The 25,372-nt window shown below is 42.7% G+C and overlaps 1 protein-coding gene across 2 annotated transcripts in view; it reads right to left on the bottom strand.

The window, feature by feature from the left end:
• fbln2 (fibulin 2) overlaps positions 1 to 18,535 on the bottom strand; it is a 34,212-nt gene extending 15,677 nt beyond the window's left edge. For both annotated transcript variants that reach the window (XM_050065413.1, XM_050065412.1), the window contains exons 1-5: positions 18,384 to 18,535; positions 14,646 to 16,091; positions 4,084 to 4,198; positions 3,458 to 3,587; positions 1,275 to 1,476 (exon numbers count right to left, since the gene is read on the bottom strand). In XM_050065413.1, coding sequence (XP_049921370.1) covers positions 1,275 to 1,476; positions 3,458 to 3,587; positions 4,084 to 4,198; positions 14,646 to 15,978 — 1,780 coding nt within the window. In that variant the 5' untranslated portion in view covers positions 15,979 to 16,091; positions 18,384 to 18,535. The remainder of the gene's footprint in view (positions 1 to 1,274; positions 1,477 to 3,457; positions 3,588 to 4,083; positions 4,199 to 14,645; positions 16,092 to 18,383) is intronic.
• Positions 18,536 to 25,372: the final 6,837 nt, after the last annotated feature.

A 25,372-nucleotide genomic window follows, 5' to 3' on the forward strand; every position in this document is an offset into this window, starting at 1 on the left:
AAAACTGGTCAAGTTTGTTGCCATATCAAACTACAAACATTATAAATCAACCACAATATGTGATCAGGCTTTGCACCTTGTCCACGTTTGTGTCAAGATCAGCTGCAGACTGACTTTGCAGAGATGGCTGCCATCTTGGTTTTACATGGATTAGTGTATTGTGGTGGGGGGGGGGGGGGCAGCTGGAGCCTATCCCAGCTGACATTGGGCGAGAGGCAGGGTACACCCTGGACGGGTCGCCAGACTATCGCAGAGCTGACACAATCACATTCACACCTATGGGCAATTTAGATTAATCAATTAACCTATCCCCAACCTGCATGTCTTTGGGCGGTGGGAGGAAGCTGGAGTACCTGGAGAAAATCCATGCTGACACAGGGAGAACATGCAAACTCCGCACAGAAGGGCTCCCTCCTAGGATCGAACTGCTGTGAGGTGACAGCGCTAACCACTACATCACCGTGCCGCCCAGTATAAGGTCCAGTAAACCCAAGGTTATGTACAAATTTTGGTGCATTACTTTTCGTCGGAAAACATAATAACAGTACATGATAACTGCCTGTCTGTTTCATTGCCTAGACTGGCTCTTAAAAATAGAAATGCATCTCAACAAGATGCACAAAATGCATCAATACAGGTTCATAAATGCATCACGTAGATGTTTATATAATGTTATGATTAAAAAATGTTGTGTTAATGGAGGATGTCTCGCTGTATTTCTGATGTTTTCTATACAGCAGCTTCAAATCCTTAATAAAATGAACAAAATGTTTGTTATGTGGTGGTAATAAAAAGTAATGAACCATAAAAGAGAAAAACATCCTAATGAAAAGCACCCGATCACCCGTGACCACAAGGCAGGTCACTCTTCAAACAGGTTTTTCACCTTGTAGTAGCCAAAGCAAATCAATACAAGAATACTACCAACAACACAGTGCTTCACTGAAAAAGGATTTAATGCAGGCGGGCTGGCGGGCAGACACTATAGATCTCTTAAAATTACAGCACAGGGGTGAACTAGGCTGCTATACTTTGTTCTGGTAGGCCAATGAGGCGTGACATCTTTCAGCAAGGTTGTGGAATCTTACTGCAATGCTTCCTTTTAACAAAAATGTATTGTCTTGGGTTTAAATCAGTGCTTTTCCCTGGCCACACACTGGTGTGTATTACATGCCCCCGCCCAATAGCATCTCCTTTCTTGGCATGGAGCACACAGTGCATTCACATTCTGGAGTGTGTGTGTGTTTGTACGTGCAAATAATTGTTGACAGTACCTTTTTTTGGCGGTGGACTGGAGTCCAGAGCGGGCCTCTCTCTGACTCTCTGCCAGCCATCTTGATTCCCCGTACTGCTCTGCTCCCCCTCGCAGCATTTTAGAAAGACGTGTCTGCAGTGGAAGCCCAGGTGCAGGTGGGCTTCGCAGCGATGCACCTCACGGTGGAAACGCAGCCCCAGAGAGCAGCAGTCGCAGCACTCCTGCAGGTCACACAGTCAGACTTTACACAAGTAGTCATGGATCATGGAGCTCTGTAGAGCAGCTGCTGTACGTTTACAGTCAGTGGTCCATGTATGCCAGGTTTGTTTATAGCCACACTAGTGGCATGGCTTTGAGGATGGCTATACCGGTCTGTTGGTCCGCTACTTTGATCAAGACTGAAATATCTTGATAACTATCACATGGATTGCCATTTTAGTGCTGACACAGTGGTCCGCAGAGGATTACTGACTCCCATATGTTTCCTCTAGTGCCACCATGAGGCTTCTAATTTGGTTTGATTGCACTTTATTATCAGAATATTGTTTCTTTTGTGGTTTCAAGTGAAATTACCCAACCATTACTGAATGCATTCCCGTCACATTTGCACTGTGGTCATCCCATGACCATAGACTGTATAAAATAATAGACATAGCTATTGTGAGTTCACCCATTGGTTTGTGGACTCCCATTTTGAAGCCTCAGGTTTTTGCCATCACCATCTTGGATTGTTGGAGCCAGATGTGACTCAAGGTGGCCATATTTGGACGAGAGGATGGAGCTTGGGAGGAGCGAGGGTGATTGAGCTACATTAATTAGCTGAGGTGACACCTAGCACGCAGCCTTGATTATCAGTAACTTTAAGCCTTAAAAAACGGTTGAGTTATATAAAAATTCAGCTTGCTGTAAACATGTTGTTCTGCTGTAAAGTTGAGCACTTCAACATGGGGGGGTCTGTGGGAATTGACTTGTTTTCGGAGCCAGTGGCCATTCAAGGAATGTAATTTTTTGGCACTTCAGCATCGGCTTCATTTTCAGCCCTGGAGGTTGCAACTTGCCTTTAACTTTTCCTTTAGCGTCATCATCAGCTCAAATTTTTAATCTGTTCAGTACTTTAGTTTTTGACCAAATACCTACAATGACATTCCCATCATTATCAGCTGCATATTTGCAAAGGTGAACATGCTAACATGCTAAACTCCCATGGTGAATGTGGTAAACATTACACGCTAAACATCAGCTCGCCAACAGTGTCATTGTGAGGATGTTAGCATGCTGATGTTAGCATTTAGTTCAAAGCACAAATCCATGTCTAGCGTGGCTGTGGACTCTTAATCTTGCTGAAGTTAACTTTGATAGTTACAAAGATGAATTTGGGGGCGACTGCCTTTGCTCACAGTCTTTCTCCCTGTAGCTCCCAGCAAGATCACCACTTAGAGTGCACAGAGGCATTGCGAAACATAAAAGAGAAGTAATGACCGCTGTGATGTACTGTGCTTGTAGACGGCATAATATTACTAAATCTACAGGGGTCCTACAGGAAGGTGGTGAAAGCCAATATCTAACAGCCGTCCTGCAGTATAGAGTCAATAACGGCCCCATGCTGCTCAAGGGCCTCTGAGCAGGTGAGTAAGTAGCCTATCCTTCAACACGCGGGTCAAATGGCAAATAAGTGGCTTTGGGAATCAGGGCGAACATGATGGAGTTTCACAGTCACCGTGACTTGACCCTCACTGACCGCCTCAATAGCCTCGTGTCTACCACTGCTACTGTTTTACCACATCAATTATCAGTCCATGCTTCACAATTTCAGAGAGGCTAAACAATTGACATCTGACATTTCCAATTGCTGAGGTCTGCTTTGAAGGCAGCAAAGCTTTAGGACTGTGGGAATCTTCGCTTGTAATTAGCCCTAAATCATTTTGTGTAAATTAAATAAGGAAATTGAATAACAGGGAATTGGCACCACAGCAGTAATGCTCGGAGGAGATATGGAGAATAAAGTTACTCCAACACTGCAGAGAGACTCTCACTGGCAACAGACTACACGTGTTTTCAATTCTACTGGGGCTAATGCGTTCATCAATTGCTAATTCAGACTGTATTAGGCCTAATTTGAAATTTACAATGTCATTAAGTCTGACTGTGAACCCAGTGAACTGTGTTTGCCCTTTACGGGGCTATCTGGTCACAGATACTTGCCTTGTAGGAATCGATCCCACATTTATCGCTGGCATCCTCTTGACACGTATTTCCTGCTCTGGCTGCAGTCATTCCAGCCAAACACCGACTTTCTCTCAGGGAGCCGCGGCAGCACTGTTGTTGGGCAGTCCTGGCAGAGAAAAGCACAAAGGAGAAATGAATGTTTGAGTGTTTGGACTGCAACTGTGGCCCTACAGCAACAATGAGTGGGTTGGCTGTGTTTCCCACAAGTGCAGCTACAGAGCTGACTGAACTGTGTTTTCAAGTTTCTGTAAATTTAATTAGAGGGAAGAAATCGAAATTGAAAACTTAATAATTTACAACCAGTCAAAGGTCCAAGGACCATGAAGTGTTTGCAAAGAAAAATGAACTTAAATGTGATTGATCTTTCAAGAAAACACCCATAACATCACATTATGACTCTGCCATTATATCTTTTGCACATTTTAATAATGTCACTTCATTAATCCATCTTCATGTTCACTCTTTGTTGCTGAGTCAAATGAAGTGGCTAAACAGTCAGCTACCTTTCCACAGAAGACTATTTAAGATGATTTACAGTGTGTTCTATTTAATTATAAGAATTAAGCTAAATGATGTGAGTGGGAGTTTAATAATGGCCTTACCAGCAGATGGAGTGTCTATCTTTTGTGGGAGGCTCCATGTTGTTGCAGTGACCATTAGCTGAAGCCCATTTCTCCCCTGTCTCGCAGCAGGTCTTCACCAGCTCCTTGGCAGACACTATAATGAAACACAAACACCCAGTTCCAGATTTATCCCACTCAGTGCAGCCAGTGTTTCAGAGGAAGCACATAAAATAACGGTCACAATGTGAATTCAGCTGGAAGAGGATGTTTAACATTTACCATCATACAATCCCATTAGTGAGATGCTGTAAAACCTAGTTACAGGATTTCATCTTTGGTGGAACACTTGTCTCAGGAATAGACTTAGAGTGTAGACTACACACTGAGAATAGCAAGTACAATCTGTGTTTTTCTTTTCAGACTCCTCGACTCCACTCTTACTTTCATTGGCAGAGAGAAGTATGTAACCCAAAACTCTATAAAATTACCTTCAGAGTAAAATTGTCCTTTTCTGTTACATCCTGGCTAATCAGAGCTGGAGCAAAGTGAAAGACTAACACATTAGCACTTCATTACAAACTGGGTCAAGGAAGAGAAAGAGCAAAAACACATTTCCCGGTTTATAGGAAAAAATGTATACGTGTTCCTTCAATAACAGGGCAGCACATTCCAGCTTTGATTTGTGGGCTCCTGCGCTGCTGAACACTCATGACATGCATGTCTTAACAGTCACATCATACAGCAGAAAATACTTCTTCTCTGGATATTCACCAAACACAATTTTTTTGCAGAGCACTGAGAGTTTACCAGCTGCGACAATGTCATAACGGCTGGTATTGTTCTCACTTTGTGAATCTGTTTGTGTGAGTCATCATGGCAAAATGTGGTGCTGGTGGCACCTACTGTGGTGGGAACTAACACAGACGCTGTTGTGAGTACTTTGCCAGGTGTTTATCTCTGCCTGTCGGTCTGTGGACAGATTTTTTCAATGCGATGGCGTTGCCACAAGATGTAATCACAAAACTTAACAGATGTGTTGCTAGGATTAAAATAAATGCCAAGTTTTAAAATGGGTTTAGTCTGAAAGTTGAGGGTTAGAGGGGCCCTTGCCTGCTCCACTCAACACCCCTGGCCCCCCACTGTATAAGAAGAAGAAGAAGAAGATATACTTTATTAATCCTTGAGGGGAAATCCAATTTTTCACTCTATTTTCATATACACACAGGCCTGAAATACACACACATGCACAAACAGGACCTATACCTATATGCAATAAATGGAGAGGTGTCAGAGTGAGGGGACTGCCAATGGACAGGCGCCCTAAGGAGTTGGGGGTTCGGTGCCTTATTCAAGGGTACCTTAATAGTGCCCAGGAGGCAAACTGGAACCTCTCCAGCTAGCAATCCACACTCCATATTTGGTCAGAACAGAGACTTGAACGGGCAACCCTTCGATTCCCAACCCAAGTTCCTATGGGCTGAGGCACTGTCGCCCCGCAGCCGGTGTAATCCCATTGCAAGATGGTCCTAGTATGTTTGATGTTCAATTTTGACCACTGCTTTCTCAAAAGACCATATTAGTTTTCCATGTATTTAGTCATAAACCAAAGCATTGGACAAATTAAACATTTTGACCTTGAGTGAGCAAACGGACGGAGCGCAATAAAGTGTTGACGAGTGACAACGACATTTAGGGAGCCTGTCGAGTCCTGAGCAAAGGCTTGCTGTTGCTCTGAAAATAGCTTTGAAGGTGTGCAAAGCTTTGCCAAAATAGAGCAAGGGTGAGCGTTATTTTTAAACAAGCAACACATTGCTTAGCCTGTTCACTGATGCACAGAGCAAATTAGGACATCTTCACTGGGAAACACTGAAACAATCTGTTGGTTGCTTACTTGCTTGTTCGCAACACATCCAGCTTGGAGGAGGTGATATTCAGGGCTAAAAACACTTTGACTGATTGGCATGATGATTGTCCCATCATGCCCATACTTTGAACCAACTTGGGCGAGCAGCTTTTTAAGCAAAAGACAAGTTGCTTCGCCTGCTCCCTGATGCACGAAGCAGGTTAACACATCTTCACTAGGACGAACTGAAACAATCTGATGTTTCGCTCATTTACAGCATGTCTAGGTATCACACTTCTTTCTAACTAAACACGATGCAAACTTTGCACAACTCCAACCACTTTTTAAAGGCAACAGTAAACCGTTTCCTAGGCTCAATCAGGCTCCCTGAGTGCTGCTGTCGTTCGTAGTATATTTTTGTTCGTTTGCTGTATGTAAAGAAGTGGTGTGATGATTGCAAGAGATCAATGTTGTTCAAGGTACTCTCAATACTTTCACTTTCAACAGCTTCCATTTATTACACTACTAGGAGACTGCTAGGAGAGCATTTGTCAGGTTAGGGATGACAACTTGTCGAAAACTACTGGTTGCATAGCAACAAGTGGCACCTCAGGTCCATCCAATATTTGTCAAGACAGTTCACCAAAACAACAAATGAAAACCTTCTGGTAGCACATGAGAGAAGGTCAGGGGATCACCAAGGTCAGTAGGAAATCACGAACATCTGTTCAAAATTTAATTGAAATCCACCATATATTTACTGAGATATTTCAGTCTAGATAAAAGTGGTGGGCCGACTGATCGACAGGCACGGACAGATTGACATTGCCGTCCCTAGAGCCACACTATCGTGGCTAAAACGGATGTGAACAATCTTCTAAAGGCTTTAATTGGTCTCTCATACCATGGTCTGCTCCAACATAAACCTTAAATGAGGGTGTAGGTCACACAGAGGAGAGACCAAGCAAAAACCTTATTGCAATTCTAAATAGCATGAAGCTCGGCACAGACATCTGAGAGAGCCCAAGGTCATTCTCGCATTTCTACTTCGACATCCGCTTTATTTTTGTTGAAAAACCTCTCCTTGCCTTACCTATCCATAATAAGACCAAAGCAACTATTCCGAATAGAGCAAGTGACTGCTGCACTGTGCATAATTTAAAGGTTTAGAAAGTTGAAAATCCGAAACCTTGAAAGGCACAATGGCTCTTTGATACATAGCTACAGTATCTGTGCCAGCAGTTAAACAAGTCCCTTTGAACATGCCTGAATGTACATTAAAAGACAGAGGGCATAATTGTTCATCCTCCTTCTTTTGCCTCCTTTTCATTTTCTCCAGGAGGAATCTGTTCACCCGTCATGAGCATTGCACAAATTTGCTCCATGTGTCCATCCAGAATGTGGAATGTATACAGAGTTAAAATACATACAGTTCATGTTTACACAGGATTTAGTGGATGAAATGACTTTGGAGGGATTGTGTGGGACTGTTTCACCAAAATAACTATTGGGGCTGAAAACAATGATGAACTATTTCAGCCGAGCCCTATCCGAGCCTAACCAGGTCTCTTCCTGCCTCTTTGACAGACCTTCTAATTAAGACTGTATCGCAACTTGTTCCATTCAGCTGTGCAATAATTAGCGAAGTTGATTTATCGCGTTTTCACAATGGATATCTAAAATATACACTTGAAAGGTGGCTGAGGAGCATCTCCCTGTTCCAGGCCTGTCATTATCTCTTTCTATTAGACTAGCATTAACACCAGATGCTTGCCGTTGTCCAAATCCAAAACCGGTGACATCACACCCTTTGAAAATATGAAGCTAGAATAACAACCAAAAAGGGCAACTCTCAACACGTCTGGAGGCATCATACGGCAGTGCTCCGCCACTAATCAAGGCTCATATGTCTTTTCTTTTGTGGACTTGGCAGTGATTTACAATACAGGTGGGCTGCAGAGAACATGGCCAGCAATGTCAACAGCAGCACATGCCAGAGGTCCATGACACACAAACTCATGTTCTCATTGTACATGTCAGATGATTGATGCTGAAAGCTTAAAAGCATGTCCGCGTTTGCGTGTGTGTATGTAAGTGAGCTTACAGGCCCCTGTTGAGCTCAGGAGGGAGTGACACACTTCTCACCTTCAGCATGAGTACTTGCAGACATATCGTGTCTTTTGAAACACATAATCACTGTCCAAAAACAGCTGGATGTGACATAACAGGGAGGGCTCTCCTGCTGTCACTATGACTTCATTTCCAAAACGGCCAATTCAGGATTCAATTATTGACAACTTATGTCTTAATCTCTCACCGAGACTGTGAGCCAGCATCCATGTGATCCATCTTTTTGTAGTCTTAATCGGGGTTAAGGTTAGTTGATGCGAGCCCTGAGGGCTTGCCTCAGTCTTTGATGGTTCTACACAGTAACCTCCAATCCAATTACACCTCCTTGTGGTTAGATAACCTGAATGAAACATGCACACTGCTTTGGATTTATTACTAATGGTGCATTGAATTACTGCGACTTAAAGCTTGTGTTTCCCAAAGATGCCACACATGTCCTTGACACACCAAAGCCTGCATGTTTTGTAAAGTCCTTGCTAGGCAACATCAGCTTTAGAGATTCTTTTTGCATATTCAATTGGTTAAGTGTATTCGACTGCACGCCTCTGACCAAATACTCTCCACAGTCCTGTAATGTGAACCTGTTTCCCATTGCCTTATTATGCCTTATATATTCCAAGGTGTGTTCACACAGCAGAACACAGGAAATCTGCTCTTTCCTTGCCAGAGAGGAAATCCATCCAAATCCTGATTTTGGACCTGATGGACAAAAATAAGCCTGAGGAATATTATTACCTAATTGGCTGATTTTCACAAGTCCCATTAGAGACTGTTCTTTATTAATGAAGGTGGAGGATGTGGTGAACAATAGGGGAGGCTTGTCAAATAATTTTATAATTAATATTTTATAATTATTGTACTGTCATTAGGGACTTGTGTTTTCTGTGTTGGCCTTGGGGAGGATATTTGACTCACTTCCTTTAGACCCTCATGTTAACATGCTTAATTTTACAGCAGAAATAAACATGTTTACAGTGTGGTACAAGAAATGGTTTTAGTTGCTTGGGCTAATTTCTGTGTTCATGACAACTATACAAGGGGTGACATTTCTTTAACTCACTTATTTACATTTTATTAAGGCTTAAAGTTACGCATAATTAAGGGCATGCCAGCTTTAAGTGATAGTGTCCTCAGGGTCTCAGTCACATCCATCCCTCACTCCTCAACAGCACCAGCCTCTGGTTCAATTATGGTCACTTCTGGATCCAAAAAAACCAAGATGGTGACGGCAGAAATGCCACACTCAAGGTTTCAGAATGGTCCACAAACCAATGGGTGACCATAGCAGCTATGTCCATTGTTTGCATATTGTCTATGAGGGGAACCAAGGGCCAATTTGTTTCTTAGAATGGCAAAGACCTGACCGACTCCTTCTACTTCTGATTGGCTAGTACTCATTGCCTTCATTGGCTGGGTTGGTTAGGTTTAGGCAAGAGGAGTGAGACTGGTTAGGGTTAGGGTAAGAATGTCACAGTAAGCCAATCACAGAAAGAGTACGGTGGGTGCTATGTTCACACGACAACGCTATTCCAATAGCAAGTTTTCACCTAGGATGGTGAAGGCATGACCTACTGTACTCTTTAACTACATTGGCTCCAATAGTACCTACATTTGGTGTGACTATAAGAAAAATATGGTTATTCATGGTGGTGGGATAGTAATGTATTTTTCCCCAGTTACTCGGGGAGGATCAAGGAAAATTATTTGTAGCTTCAGGGATGGTCAAGATTAAGGATGGTGAAGGCATGACCCACTCTACTCTGCCTTGTTCTGCCTCAGAATGGCTTATCCTGATATTCTTACCCTACCACTAACTAATCTCACTCCTCATGCCTAAAGCTAACCAACCCAACCAACAGAGGCACAGGTACTAACCAATCAGAGGGAGAGTAGGACAGGCCATACCAAAAATCGGCTCCCAGTATCAGTGGCTGTATGAGCCCAGCCCAAAGGAAGTGCACAGGGCTATGAAGCCAATTTTGCATAGTGGTCAAAAGTGGAACTACACCCTCCAGGTCCATCACGTGATGTCATGGGGCCCAAAAAGACTTTTTCCCATAGACTTACAATGGGAAAGAGACGTGTAAATCAGTGGATACGTATTTTGGGAAGGTCAAGATTAGCATGAATATGAACATATTATTTGATATAACAGGATAACTATGTTTCATATTAAACAGAGAAAACTTGACTGCTTGTATTGTAAGTCTAAAAACATCTGTATACAGCTGCACTTTGCATGTTAATGACAGAAAGAGGCAGATGTGTTTTTGTGTTACAATTTATCACCAATCACTCTCTACTTAGACAGCGGGTCTCTTTTATGAGTGGGTTTTCTGCATTTGGAGCAGATGTTTTTGTTATTTATAAGCACGGGTGACATGTGGATCAGGCGGTTTTTCAGTAAGGACATGTTGTGGAAGGGAGATTCGCCAAAATTCCTGGAAATGACCTGGAAGGCACCCTAGATTAAGCGGAGTGAGCTATCCTCTTCAGACTGATCTCCACAGTAGTGGTACAGTAGGAATGAACTCTCACATGACCAGCTGTGGAATTCGCCCTCTTTTTCATCCTAAGGAAAATTACACATCTGCTCAACCCACTCCCATATGCAGCATGTTGTGACAGTGCTGCTGATAGAAAACAAGCACTTTTTCGGTTATTCCACTTCACCTCAGATGATTTTTGTGCTTCGGTTTCATCAGTTTATCCATGTCTAACATTTTTTTCTAGTTTAGTTCAATATTATGGTCTGTGCTTGGTAAAGTGGGAAGTTACTGAGAGCAGAATGTGTGGAGGTGTGCTTCAGATGAGGTGATTACTGGGAAGATTGGGAAACCAGCAGCCTCACGGGAGACGGGTAATCACACCGGCTCATGAGGGAGCGGTGAGTAGCGTCTGGCAATCAAGCCACAACAGTGGTCTCATTCATCACATGGGTATTATGCCGCTCACAGGTACAACCCCCCCAAGAAATCCTATACCAGGTCCAGCCCAGCATCAGAAAGCCTGAACAAATCCCATCCCCCTTCTGAGCACAGACTGCGTCTGCTTGGAAAGAGAGAGGGCAAATGAGCTGGAGTTATTGACTTGAAGAAAAAAAAAACCATTTATCTTGGGCTGTGTTCCTCTGCAAAGGCAGCCCATTTATGTTTCAAGAAAAATGGTTGTGTTATTTGTTATTCATGTCTTTTCCTCTCCAAATAACTTTGGCATCTTCTGCTAAAGACATTGATAACAGAGATTAGTCATGGCTCTTATCAGCTGTTTTTTTTCTCTGTCTGTGTTTTAACATGTCACCACTCTGGAAATCTTCCCTTAGTCCAATAACCTTCACCAGTGAACCTTCACAGCGTCATTCAATCGAGTAGCCAGACCAGTTTGAGCTTCTGATCTCAGGGGGAAAACACATCCCACTTTGACTTTCAAGTCAAACTCTCTTCCGTGAAGCTATAATTCACAATTGAAATGCTGGACTTCATCCTAATGCACTTATGGACGTTGTGGAAAATCTGTCAAAGCAAATATCTGTTTTTTCCCCTGAACAAATAAAAGAGTTTCTTTATTGGCTTACAGAAGCTTCACACACAGTTTCACATTTTACCCAGACTTGACCCGAGCCTGTAGTCCTCTTTAACAGCAACTTCTAACCTATACTCCCCAACTTTATGCTGGTTAAAGAACTTGACAAGTATACATCTGGAGTTCACTCCCACAGAAGCACCTCACAGATGCACTCGGCATATACTATACATACCTATGGAGGCCAGGTGCTGATGGAAAGAAAAGCCCTGGCAGGTCTCAACAAAAATCATAGTGTTGTAAAGTAGGTTAACTGCACACCTCCAGACTGCAGTTTGCTGGACAAAACACCAATAATATGACAGAGTTCTCAGAATCCTGAACCAATTTCCCCAGTGCTTCAGTCACTGGAGTGGGGATGAAGTGGCATGGCTTATAAATTTCACTACTTAATAATTTAGTTCACTTACTTCATAGGGACATCTAATAATATAGTGAGACTACTCTGTGCCATAAAGCCGTAAAGTACAGGGAATTATGATGTAATTAGGTTTTCCTTGGCTGGAAGTTTATTAATCGTTAACACATATGGAACTGCATAAAATCTGATTAATTAAAGGAGCTGTAGACTTTCAGAGTCTGGGGCAGTTCTCAACATGGAAGTGGCTGAGCAGACATCTAGCAGCTAATGGTGTTAATGTATTAAACACTACGAACAATGGCAGCAGTGCTGACAAAGCTAATATTGGTAACTGAGCTGAAACCAAGTGGCAACCTCCAGGCTGAAAAATGAACACGGAAGTGCCAAAAACTGTAGTTCCTGTAATGGCCACTTGAAGCTGGCTCCAAATGTGAGTCACTTCTCATAGACTCCCATGTTAAAATGCTCAGTTCTACAGCATAAATAAACATGTTTACAGCCTGGTACAAAAATGGTTTTGGTCTCTGTAGCTAATTTCTGTGTTCATGACAACTGTACAGAGGGTGATATTTTATATAACTCACTTGTTTACATTTCATTAAAGCTTAAAGTTACGCATAAGTAAGGGCGGGCTGCTTTGAATAACAAGCTGTCTGCAGATAGTGACCTAAGGTTCTCAGGCAGATCCACCCCTCGCTCCTCCACAGCGCCAGCCTCTTGGTCAATTATAGTCACCTCTGGTTCCAAAAAACCAAGATGGTGACGGCAGAAATGCCACACTTAAGGCTTCAAAACGTTCCACAAACCAATGGTCGACTGCAGCAGCTATGTCCATTATTTTCATACAGCTTAATTGGGAAACCAGAGGCCTTTTTTCAGGATGGCCAAAACATGACTCGCCCTACTCTCCCTCTGAGTGGCTAGGACTTGTTGCTTCCATTTATTAGGTTGATTAGGTTTAGGCAAGAAGAGTGAGGCTGGTTAGGGTTAGGGTAAGAATGTCATAGTAAGCTAATCAGAGGCAGAATAAGGCAGAGTCGGGTGGATGCTACGTTCACATGACAACGCCACTCAAATAGCACATTTTTTCCTCCTAGGATGGTGAAGGCATGACCCACTGTACTCTGCCTTGTTCTGCCACAGATTGGCTTATCCTGATATTCTTACCCTAACCAATCTCACTCCTGTCTTAAGCTAACCAACCCAGCCAATAAAGGCATAGGTACTAGCCAATCAGCCATCCCTTCGCCATCCTAGAAAATAAAAAACTGGGTCCAGATATCAGTGGCCATGTGAGCCAGGCCTCCAGGAAGTGCACAGGGCTTTGAGGCCAATTTTACATAGTGGTCAAAAGTGGAACTACACCCTCCGTGTCCATCATGTGATGCCATGGGGCCCAAAAAGACTTTCTCCCATAGACTTACACTGGGAAAGAGATGTCTGTAGATCAGTGGATACATTTTTTGAGATTCACAGCCCCCTGCAAAATGACTTATTTCACTATCAAGATTTGATTCAAACTGCACAAATAGGGCTTTTCTGGCTTCATGTGCCACTGAACAGCTTTGAATGAACAGGGGCCCATCTTCAATGCTGTATCCAGGTCTCTTAATACATCTATGGTATAAGGGCAGTGCAGAGCGGCGGCAATGGCCAGCCACTGGGACACAGTCACAGGGACTCACATGCCAACATGCACACGCGGCTGTCACAGCTACCACAACATGAGAGCTTGGCTTCATTATCTGCTCTGGAAACCATTACTCCACTATATCTTTAAGTAACAAATCGTGTTTTGCTGCTATATCAATGTTTTGAATGTCGCATTCAGCTCTTTTAAAGATAAAGCAATTCAAATTTTGATTATTAAATGGTGTTGTATGAGATTAAGATTACAGAGCAGATGTTTTAAATCTATTGTATCAATGTAACCTAACATCATATTTCCAAAAAAAGATATTTTTCTCATATTTCCAGAGCAATTGAATTCATCTTTTAGACATCCTTGTAATCACTTCATCATCTACTTTCCCTCCTGCTGCCTGCAGTAGATTGGCCTGTATGCCCTGAAGGGGGGCTGATGCGTTTGAGAACATGCTGATAATCACATGAAGGACACAGGCAGGATGCACAAACCCCGGAGCTCTCAGCAGAGCAAAGTAGGTAGAGAAATTGCAATTCCAGCAGCTCTTAAGGGATTTATTAGATATATTAGAAACATAACCATGTAATATGGTGCCAGGCTGAGTATTACTCGCTACTTACAAACCTCTAGAGAAATAAATATAGTATTCTCTCAACGTGAATGCATGAAAACGAGCATATGCTAAGTATAGTGCTTTTCTCTCCTGAGTAAGGTAGATAAATGCTATCCAGGGAAAACAGACTTTCCATGAACAATTGTTTTTCCTGGACTGCCGCCAGCTCCAAAAGAGTGATTGTGAATTCCTCTTCAAAAGACAGGATGTGAGAGAAGGAAAAGGAAGATGTCTTTTGAGATAGAGTGGCTTAACATTGTCATTACTAGGCTATAAATCATCAGACTGTGATGTGTTTTGATGTGGGCATTGGATGATGTGAAAAAAGTTTCAGGTTTCTTTTCAATTCAACTGCTTTCAATCACCTTTCAGGAAAAGTAAAGATACTGTTGAGCATAAAAGATTACTTTAAAATATGCTAACGTACCTTCAGAGTCTCCCCTCGCATCCTGGTAGTTGTTGAGGGTTTGGGATTGTCTTTGCTGTCCATCCTCCCTCATCCTGATTGGAGTTCTGCTGGTGGGACTGAGCTCTATTGTGGGATGCGAGACCTGCTCCTCTTTACCGAGCGGCTGCCTATACTCTGCAGACACCTTTTCCTGCTCCTTTCGGCCAGCAGAATGGGGGCCGCCATGACTCCCTGTGCGAGTGCCTTGACTATGTTTGTGACGGTCAGAGCGCCTGGCCTCCTTGTTTGCACGGGCGGTGTCTTTTAAAGTGTCCTGTGCCACTCTGTGTCTGTCATTGTTATGTCTAATGGTCCTTTCACTAACTTCCTGTTGCAGCTGGTTCTCTGTGGTCACTCCTTGTGTGGTTGTCGTCAACGATGTTGATGTTTCGCTCTGAAGCCCTGTGGTGGTTGGATCCGTGTTCTGTGTGACCTCAGCCTCACTGCTCACTGAATCAGAGCTTTTTTGTGTCTCCCTCAGCTCATGTCTCCTGTCATCATGGGAGCTGAAGGAAGTGGAGCTTGACTCTGGGTAAACTGGTGGTACTGTAGTAGATTCCAGTGGTTGGGCCAGATCTTGGATAGTGGAAGACGTCGGCCCTGCCAGTGTGTAGTCATAATCCCCTGTGCCAAAACTGGGTGGGTCCGGTTTATACAGTGGTAGAGTGTTCCCCAGTGCCAGCTTGGAAAATGGTTCCACAGGACTTGTTTGTCGGCTGTCAGGACGACTGCTAATGTCTCTCAAAGGGCTGTTGTTCTCAGTGGTGGTAACCCACATGGGATTGTTGGAACTGCGAAGGTCACAGCCTGGGATAGGTGAACACATTAACTTTCCACCATCATTTGGACAGTGGCAAACCTGACACAGGTCCATCTGAAACGAGTGCCCCGCCTCGTACTTCTTGGTGCCATGGGTACAGCCAATTCGTCTGCATATTGGACAACCGTCTGCAGGTTGTGAACTATCAATGCAGTTGGGGGAAATCTCGGGGCATGGAATAAAATGACAGCTTATCTTGCCACCTCCCTCGGGACAGGAGCATTCAGTGCTTCCGAAATCCACAAAGTAAGATTCCCTCTCTGGGACTTTCCCTTCCTGGAAGCCTGCTTGGACGCAGTCGTAGTACTGGTAACCCTCACAGGTGCAGCCCTTTTGTACACAGGTGGGACAGCAGGCGCCCTTCTTTAAAACTGACTCAATGCAGCTCTGCAGATCAGGACAGTCCACGCCTGTGCAGTCTTTCTGGCTTAGACACATGTCCATGCACAGAAACATCCAACTTAAAAACAACGTTGCTCTCTGAATGTTCATTTTGCATTTAAAAAAGTACAAAAAAATAAAATTGTAAGTCAGTTCTTCAAAGAAAAAGCGTCTCTTCAGGCTAGATCTTATCCCAGATGAGAAAGACTCTTGTGTCCTTTAGCCTGTGAGAGTAAACAGTGGTTAATGACATGTTCAAGTAGTCTGGCATTCAGCTCGATAACAATCAGTATCCCATTATTTTTGGTTTGTTTTCACGGCTAGTATCAAAAACACATGTTTTCACTTAATAACCTGTCTGCTTTAATTTGGCCTCCTGCCAAATATACATTTTTTCCATGCCTACTCTTTTTGGCACCACAGGGGATGAAAGCTGTGGTTTATATTTGATTGAATGTGGAAATTTGGCCAAAGGTAAGATTGACTGAGGGAAATATGTATGAAAATAACTCAACAAAATCTGCAACTGAAATAACAAACCTCCCTTCTATGACAATGTTATAGTTTGTCTTGCAAAAACAGTGTGCTAACTGCGTTGAGAACTGCTTGTCTGAGTTATCTATTTGCAGCATATGTCAGTGTATTCTCATAAAATGTTTTGCTTCCCCGGAATGTGGTGGGGATGTTATGCAAATACTGTACAGTCATTTGAGTCCATTGTTCATTTTTCTGACTATAATAGCTGGTGGAACATGAACTCTTTCAGGGATAACACAGAGCTGATACTGCACAAACCAGCAGAAGAGCTGTCATAAGAAAATATGATATATTGTAATGAATACAGTCATATGAAGTAAAGATGAATGGATTTGATGAGATTTCTGGGGCTTTTCTTCATTCATACAGTACAGAGACAGAGTGGCAGCACTAAGTCACAATGTCACAGGCTTGATCCTCTGAGCAAGTGATGTGACTTCAAATCAGTGAGCACATTGAAAACCAGGTGTTTTCTATTTTGCTTTTCCTGTTATTCCACGCCGCTTGCTTTTGTGCCAGTTGCAAGAGACTTATGTGACAAAAGTCTGGTTCAGAATTAGAGATTAACTCCAAATCGCGTCTGCATGACAAACTTGTCTCCAGACATTTCCTGCTGAAATGTTTCGAACCAATTTTCAGCGGAGCTCTTAGTTTCCACAGCCTATTTTGTTATCACATTTTTCCCAAACTACATGTCCTTGGAATAGATTTCCACCAAAAGAGGAGGAGCAGCTACACAAAGCAAAGCATAGAAGGTGTTTACAGATTACTTTTCTCCAACAGAAACAGCCTCTACTTGTGTCCTTGGAAGTATTGAGCTCCTGCTGCAACACAAGAGTACTTAGGTACGACCTGCAACCCCTGATCTTTTGAGAAAATACAAAGACATGCACAAATCTGGTTATTTCAAGTGCATCTGCCTGACTGTGCAATCCAATTCCTGCCTATGTGCTGAGCAAAAAAATGCAGTGCATATACATGAAGATAATGAAAAACAAAAGCTAGAAGCCTTCACAATGATCTCAGGGTCATCACAATAAACATCTGTTGCTGTGTCTTCCTTCATAACTCAGGCAAAACCACAGAACAACACAAACTGCTCTGCAGCTCTGTTCACTCAATGATGTCTTTGTGTGCTGTGGGTACAAAATCATTTCACATATGGCCCTCTGCCATGGTGTGCTGAACGCAGCCCTAAAAGCACCAAAACTCTAAATCCAGAGAGTGAAAGGGGGGTATAGGGGCCACTTGATGATGAGGAAATCTGATGGATGGAGAATAAAACCCATCTAGCTGTAACTTCAAAGACCATAAAGAGCTGTTTCCTGTGAGTGAAAAGTGGTCTGGGGTTGTTTGTTCAGCTATCAGTGCGGGGAATGTCCCACAAAGCATTTCAAACAGTGAAAGCGTATCTTGTCATCCCAGTAGTAGCCCAAAAACTGACCTTTATCCTTTATGCTCGCTGTAAACCGCTTGGGCACGCACGTACGCACGCGCATACACTTTCCCCAGGAATCTTCTGATTCCCGAACTCACGAGCGAACGTCAATAACTTAACATTTCAATGACAGGTGAATGAGAGACGGACAACTTTGCGTAAACGCATATAAAAGCACACACTCGCTGTCATATTGAGCAGCATTTGTGATCAACGCTCTTAACTGTTGCAGCGTTTTGAACAAGACTCAGAGCCGACTCCAAAATTTGGACTTCACAATCGTAAAGGCACGCATTAAATAAAGCATAACACAATTAAAGCTTTATTCCAAGCGTCGTGCCATGATAAAACCAGGAGCAGCAGGCAACAAGAAATCACCTCTCAACTCTTTAAAACAGGACGGTATTGATCACAGAGCGGCTGTAGCCTAAATATTTCTCCCTCTATGTTCACATGTTCTCCAGTGGAAACCAAAATGCTCCAAATATCATGTCCTGCATTGACACTGATTGTTTCTATCCACGAAAATCATGTTGCCTACCTTGCGTCTGTGCAGCGCTGCTGTGCTCCTAAAGGAAACTTGTGCGTAAAGTTTGTGTCCTGACTCCGACTTGGGAGGCTGGGAGCGCCCTCGCTCCCTTCTTTTTTTTTGAGGGGGGGAGGGCGGGACGAACTTCAATAGAATCACCTCCAAGACTTTCGAAATGATTTCTGTTCCCCTTTCTGCATTATAATCATCAAGGATACGAGAAATTGCTTCACAAGGACATGGAGTGACGTCAGTGGAAAAATGTGCTGTCAGGATTCTGCTTAAACATGACTGTGATGAGCCAAACGTTAATTAGGATACTGTGCAGATGAATATAATGATCACACCGGGGAGATAAGGGTGCCTCTGGTCATATAATCTTCTGACCATATAAAAAAAAAATCAGTGTCCCTTTTAAATAGTTTGTATTTGTACATTTGTGCATGTTCACTGTTTAACCTCACTATAGTTACAGCAACACAGCCTCCAATTAGTTGCCATATTATTGACTGATGTCCTTTTTACTTGCAGCGATGCCAACAAGCCAAATTAATAAATCAAGCTCATACAGTCAGGCACCATTAGACATCACATGATGTCTGCGATCTTTGTCAGCAGAGCATTTTGGGTAGATTATTGTATTATGACTGTAATTAGTGGAATCTGATATACTGGTCTGTCCTCAGCAGACCACAGAGAATTTTATCTTTTCAGCATCTCTCCTTTTTTTCTCTTAGTTTGATCTTCAGGATAATTGAGTCACTAGTGAGAATAAATATAGACAACAGCTGCCTCAGTAGATGAATAGACTGATCAGACAGGCAGCCGGGGCACTGGGGCCATTGATCACTTTGTTTCAGGGGTCTCCCTTGACTAATCAATGACAGAGATGAGTCAGTGGCCCCATTATTAGTTTTCTCTATTCATTATAATCAAATGCTTGCGCAGCTGCACCAGTCACACGCCATGAAGGCCCCCCAGATGCTCATGAATGCCTTTTCCAATTGAACAAAATGTTCATCTCTCATCTAATTCGCAATCCTGCTTAAAAATGATTCCATTTTGCATTATTGCAACTTGTGAGCAGTTGTGTGTGGGGTCAAAGGGACATATTGTACATTATAACTCTGTAAATCCTCAGTGACAGTTATCCTCTGAGCACATTTACATCTAATAATGTGACTTGCATAACTCCATAGTAACAACAGCAACACTATATTGATTTTTTCTGGTTCAGTTTGACCTGTGCCTGGTGGCCAAGCTGTTTATATGCCTACAGGAGACACATGTGTGACGCAGGTCCAATGAACGCAAGTTCAACTCACAACTCATATGATCTTTAATAACATAGACATGAGCCGAGTGGCCTTTGAGCTGGCTGATGCCCAGGGGGGCTGTTGTCACTCTTCTGTGCAGCCCTGCCCTGCTGTGAAGTCTAAAACACAACCAGGCTGCGCCGATAAGCTGCTGACCCTCAGAATGGCAGCCAAGTAAAAGCATCATCAGATTTTACTTCCTTCCACAGATGTTTTACAAATGGCAGATTACATAACACGCATTACCCATGACCACCTGCAGCGACATGAGTGTTGCAACACACTGTACTGTTTTCCCAATTACCACTTCAGAAGTAAATTATCCCCTGTGCCGTTTCAACAGCTACAAATGCTGCCTTTAGTTCTGAATTGAACACTTTCAACAGTCTGCATGAAAATAAATCATCTCTGTGATGAAAGAGTAGTGGTCAAACAGATATGACTCCCTTAACGCTGCATGCCTTGAACACGTGAGGCCCTCCAGGCTCCAGAGAGATGTCCTCATGTCACAGGAGGGGACCAAATGACCTGTTCCCCCCACAGTAGTTGACCCCTCCTCACTCCTCTGGGGCCAGAAAGCCTCAGCTCAGTAATGGCTCTCAGCCTGTGAGATAATGTCATCTGACACGCACTGATTTGGGAGAGGTAATTGCACCCCACACTGTTGTAATTTCTCATTCATGCATGTTTGAATGGTGACTTATGCCACTACTAATTGCCCAAGCCCGGTGTCTGCAACCCTGCCTTGTAATAATGGACCTAATGGGCACTTTCTCTGCTTCACACTCGGTATATTGAATTAAAGTTTAAAGTTTAATACACTGTGTTTATTATTTGTTCTCCGAACAGAGTGAAGTCATTCTTGCCTCAGTTCCTTTGATGATAGCATAGCCTTAATATTCCTCAGGGTTTTATTAAAAGCAATGCCAGTGATGATGACATCATTGTCTGCTCGGGCCTCCTAATGCAGGAGGCGTTAACACTATCTGTCCATTGTGTGATGCATTGTCCTGATCTTCTCCTCTTGTTTAAACAGGTGGGCAGAGCCTCAAAGTGTTTGTTGTGACCTTTGTTAGGCCTGAGAGGCAGTGTGTGGGGTGGTCTAAATTGATATATTGCACGGCTTGGTCCATTATCTGCTCGTGCCATAAGTAATTTTGCAAGAGCTTGAGTGTGGAATCATCCTTACACGTCATCCCATAACAGAATTAAGCAGGAATTATGCATGAATCCAAACAAAGTGCCAGATGATTATTCTTAATCTCCTAATAATAGTGTTTTGGCATATGTGGTTAATGACCAATACATGCAAATTCTCTTTGTTTTTTTTTATGTACTTGTGTACTCAGATGTGTTCTCTTTCAACACACTGCTGCGGGTCTATCAGATGAAGTGAGGAGAGGAAGTCTTTAAAGCAAACCAGCAAAGACACGGCACAGTGGCTCCGCGGGGGGCTACAAGACGGGAAATTAGGACCCAAATGTAATGTGCCGAAAGTGACTCCCCACCTGTGGCTTGTAAAGACTTTCCAGGGTCTAGTTAAACGGCGTGTCTGCTGTAGGGTTGCAGCCCCACAGTATAGCCCACAGCAGCTTTTGGCTCTGCTATGAAACAGCAAAATGTTTAGTTCTGCTTCATTTCTGCATTGTAATATTTAACACATTTTAATTTTAATGCAGCGTGCTATCAATAATATGGCTAAAAGGTAGTCTAATGCTTTAAACTAGTATCAAGAGGGCTATTATTAATATAATTTTACCTGAGGTGAATTTAAATGAGAAATCTCTTTCAGTTGTAAATAAAGAGAAGTTTGTATGCATTAAATGAGAGGCACATGGAAGCATTTTGGCAAGATTACACCTTCATTGTCCATGGTCATGAATGCATAGAGCTGCAAATGCAAATCCACTCAGCTCTATCCACCTAATAATGCCTACACCATGGAAATGGCAAGGGAATTTACAGCATGTAGTTAAGGCTGTGTAAAGCGACCTGACCCTTAAAAGCACAGCCCTGTAGAGTGTAACTGTTTGACTTTCCACGCCAAGCTAATCTGAAAGTGAAAAGGTGTATTACTTCTCAAGGGAAAGGTTGATATTTAAGGAATTTTTTTTCTTTCATTATTTTCTTTCATATATAAGAAGTTCAGCAGACTTTGGATTCAAGCCCCTCTGGACATCTGTAGTCTTATCACACACAGAGTTGTGCGACAGCTAGTCCCACCTCCCTGTCCTTTTTTACATTTCTTGGAACATACAGCTCCCCGAGGGAAAGGCTGATTCCACTGGATAGTAACACCTTTTATTATGCCTACCTACAGCAGTTTTTTACTGAGCCTCACACCTAGGGGGACCCTTAAGCTGTGTACTTCCAAAACTATTTGAAGCAGTGACCCGTCCAAAGCCTATTACGTTTCTGGTAAAAGCTGAGCCACCAGCTGAGAGCACTGCCATTGAGTAACAGTTTAAGTAAGTGCCATGGCCTCCTGCACCCACTTGTTTGGACCAAGCCAAGCATGGTGGCCAAGAAAAGTTCCCGACTTCACACCAGGAAGGATGTGACTGCTGATGCATGCCAGATGAGCAGACACTAGATGGAATTTTACAGCAGCTGCAGCCATTTGTGACATAGGAAAATATTTTATGTGCAACATATGGGTGTCGCTGCATGGACTTCAGTGTTATAGCAGAGGTGAAGGGCTTTGATGTGTTCAGGAGTGGTATGTAATGCAGCACCATTGCCCAGTATAAGAGCGAGTGGATTTTTAATAATTTGGAACTGAAAGGTTGAGCATTAAAGGGACAGTTCACCCCAAAATCAAAAATACGCATTCTTTCCTGTAGTGCTATTTATCAGTCTAGACTGTTTTGGTGTGAGTTGCAGAGTGTCAGAGATATTCGCCATACATATGTCTGCCTTCTCCCGCATATAATGAAACTAGATGGCACTCGGCTTGTGGTGCTCAAAGTGCCAAAAAACACATTAGAAAAACTCAACAGCAATGTCTCTTTACAGAAATCACGACCTGGTTACTCAAGATAATCCACAAACTTTGCTGTGAGGAGTTTCATGTAGGAACTACTTTCCTTCTACCAAACTACACCCACCAACCGTATCACTATGCAGAAGGAAGAGTGCATCTACTGCTAGCTCACCTAGCACCACCGAGCTAGCTAACATTACAGCTCAGCAGATGAGGGCGCAAATTTGCAAATCCTAGGATAGCAAAGGAATAACTCGCCTTATGCTCCCTATGATTGGCTACTACTGGTTGCCTTCGTCGGTTGGATTGGTTAGGTTTAGGCGAGAGGGGTAGCATTGGTTAAGGTTAGGGTAACAATGTCAGGGTAAGCCAATCAGAGGCAGGGTAAGACAGGCCATTCATTTGCTATCCTAGGATTTACAAATTTGCGAGGAGGACGCTATTAATGTTTATATCTTGCGTTATCATGAGCACAAGCTTCTCGTCCATGAGTAGATGCACACTTCCTTCTGTGCAGTGATACAGTTGGTGGGTGTGATTCTGTAGAAAGAAATAGTTCCTACATGAAACTGCTCACAACAAGGTCTGTGGATTATCTTCAGTAACCAGGTCATGATTTCTGAAAAGAGACATTAGTGTTTTTCAAACGTATTGTTTGCGCGCAGCACCATAAGTCAAGTGCCATCTAGTTCCATTATATTGGAGAGAAGGCAGACATCTCTACCGCCAATATCTCCAACAATCAGCAACTCACATCAACACAATCTAGACTGATGAATAGCACTGCAGGTAAGAGGGAAAGTATGTATATTTGATTTTGGGGTGAACTGGCCCTTTAAGAACAACAGTTGATTATAAGTACTGCAATCAGCAACTGTTAAAGGTTATGACAATTAAACTCACTAAATTTCCAACTCTTTGAGAACTTCCTGTTTATTCACTGGCTATATCTCATGGCTGCTGAGCTCTAAGTCTGCCAGATTTGGATTGAGAAAATCATGTAAAGATCTATCCAAGAAACAAGGCCCAGAAAAGAACTCCACATTACAAGAACTTTTCCCTGTCAATGAGTTCAGTCTGGTCCTGCACTTTGTGTTGTCTAGACATGGGCGTCCATGTGAAGTGCGACAGACACAGAGCGTGACATTCAGGTATTGTTTTCCATGTTCTCAGACATTACATCATTCACTCCTGACATCAATTGTACGTACACTGCCCGTGGATAGGGTACAAAGATGAAACTAAAAGTAGGACTGAAGCCCACATGGAGCAGCTTTGCCAAAAATAAATTAAAGTTGTGCTTGTCTTCTCAGGTTTCATTCTCAACTGACATCATTGTGCTGAAGAAAGATATGTCATTGTATTACAACCCAAAATAGCTTGAAAAAGTCAAACCAAGTTGGAGCAGCTGTCACTTTAGATCACGTTACCTTTGGAGTGTGGATATACTGTATATCATAGGTGGAGAGTGCTGCAGTTGCAACTGTATGGTTGTCATTAAAACCAGCCTATTGGAACACAGCACCAGCCAGTGATGGGCTTTCACTGCTAATGCATTCTGACTCAAACAATATGTCACCTTTGGCACAGTGCTGCATTATGTAAAACACTTCAAAACCACAGTGTATTCGCTAATCAAGCTGTGCATCTCTCTGTGTCGAGAAAACGAGAGGCACAGACCAGGAGGGGCATTGCCGTAATAACTTCAAAGCAGATGAGAGGGTTGGATCAGAAATAATGCAGCCAATTGAACTCAGAATGTATAATTAACATTCTGTTAACAATTCATGTTCTATCTCAGGACTGATTTTAAAGACAGAAAATGATCTCATACACAAACAAACCAAGGGGAGATCAGATATTAGATGTTCTGAGATTTTGGCTCTTAATCTTACACAGTATTACGCAGTCAAACATGTTGCCTTTTTTGGCCATAGTCTTTTTGTTTGTTAAATATTGCATTCCCTTCTTTACTCATATCCTGTATAATAAACTTTTCCCCACCAGTCACTGCTGTCATCCATGCCTATGGGTCAGAATAATATCCATGTAGCTGTCAGTGACACCTAGGGGTGAAAAGTTGTACACTGCATGTTCTTGACTGCATGCTGAAGACTCAAGACAGCAAAAAGATGCAATGGAGGAATGATTGGCAGGTAGACGTATGTGATGGTCTGCCTTGTCAATATAAAACAATACAAAACCAGTTGTGCTGTATACAAATTAGTCAGTTACTAGAGTCGGCCATCGTCTAAATACCCTGCACTTCATATTTAATAACCGTGAAGAGCAGATATTTTTTGTGTGTGTGGAAGGGCAAGGTAATGTTTGATTTGTCTCTTAATGGCTTTCATTTATCTTACATGGCCAGAGTCCACAGACAGGTAAATCTATTTAATGAGTGTCAAGGAGTAGCCAAACACTCAGAGTTATCACTAGAGCAAGAATATACAAAGTTATGTGATGAAGCAATGAATCATTTCTTTGTGAACAAACAAAAACAGACTTTTTTTTTCTAGTCATTTCTATGGCCGTCTTTAATGATGGTTACATATTAGATTGCATTATGGTGTGTAAAGTTTTGTCCATCACCATGACATACAGTATCTGAGAGACTTCAAATATACACAAGAGATTAATGCACATCTTTCTGACACAGTGTCAATAAAAACTGCACATAAGCTTGAGATACGTGGATAAAT

Source organism: Epinephelus moara, chromosome 16 (assembly GCF_006386435.1).
Source record: "Epinephelus moara isolate mb chromosome 16, YSFRI_EMoa_1.0, whole genome shotgun sequence".
NCBI lineage: Eukaryota > Metazoa > Chordata > Actinopteri > Perciformes > Serranidae > Epinephelus > Epinephelus moara.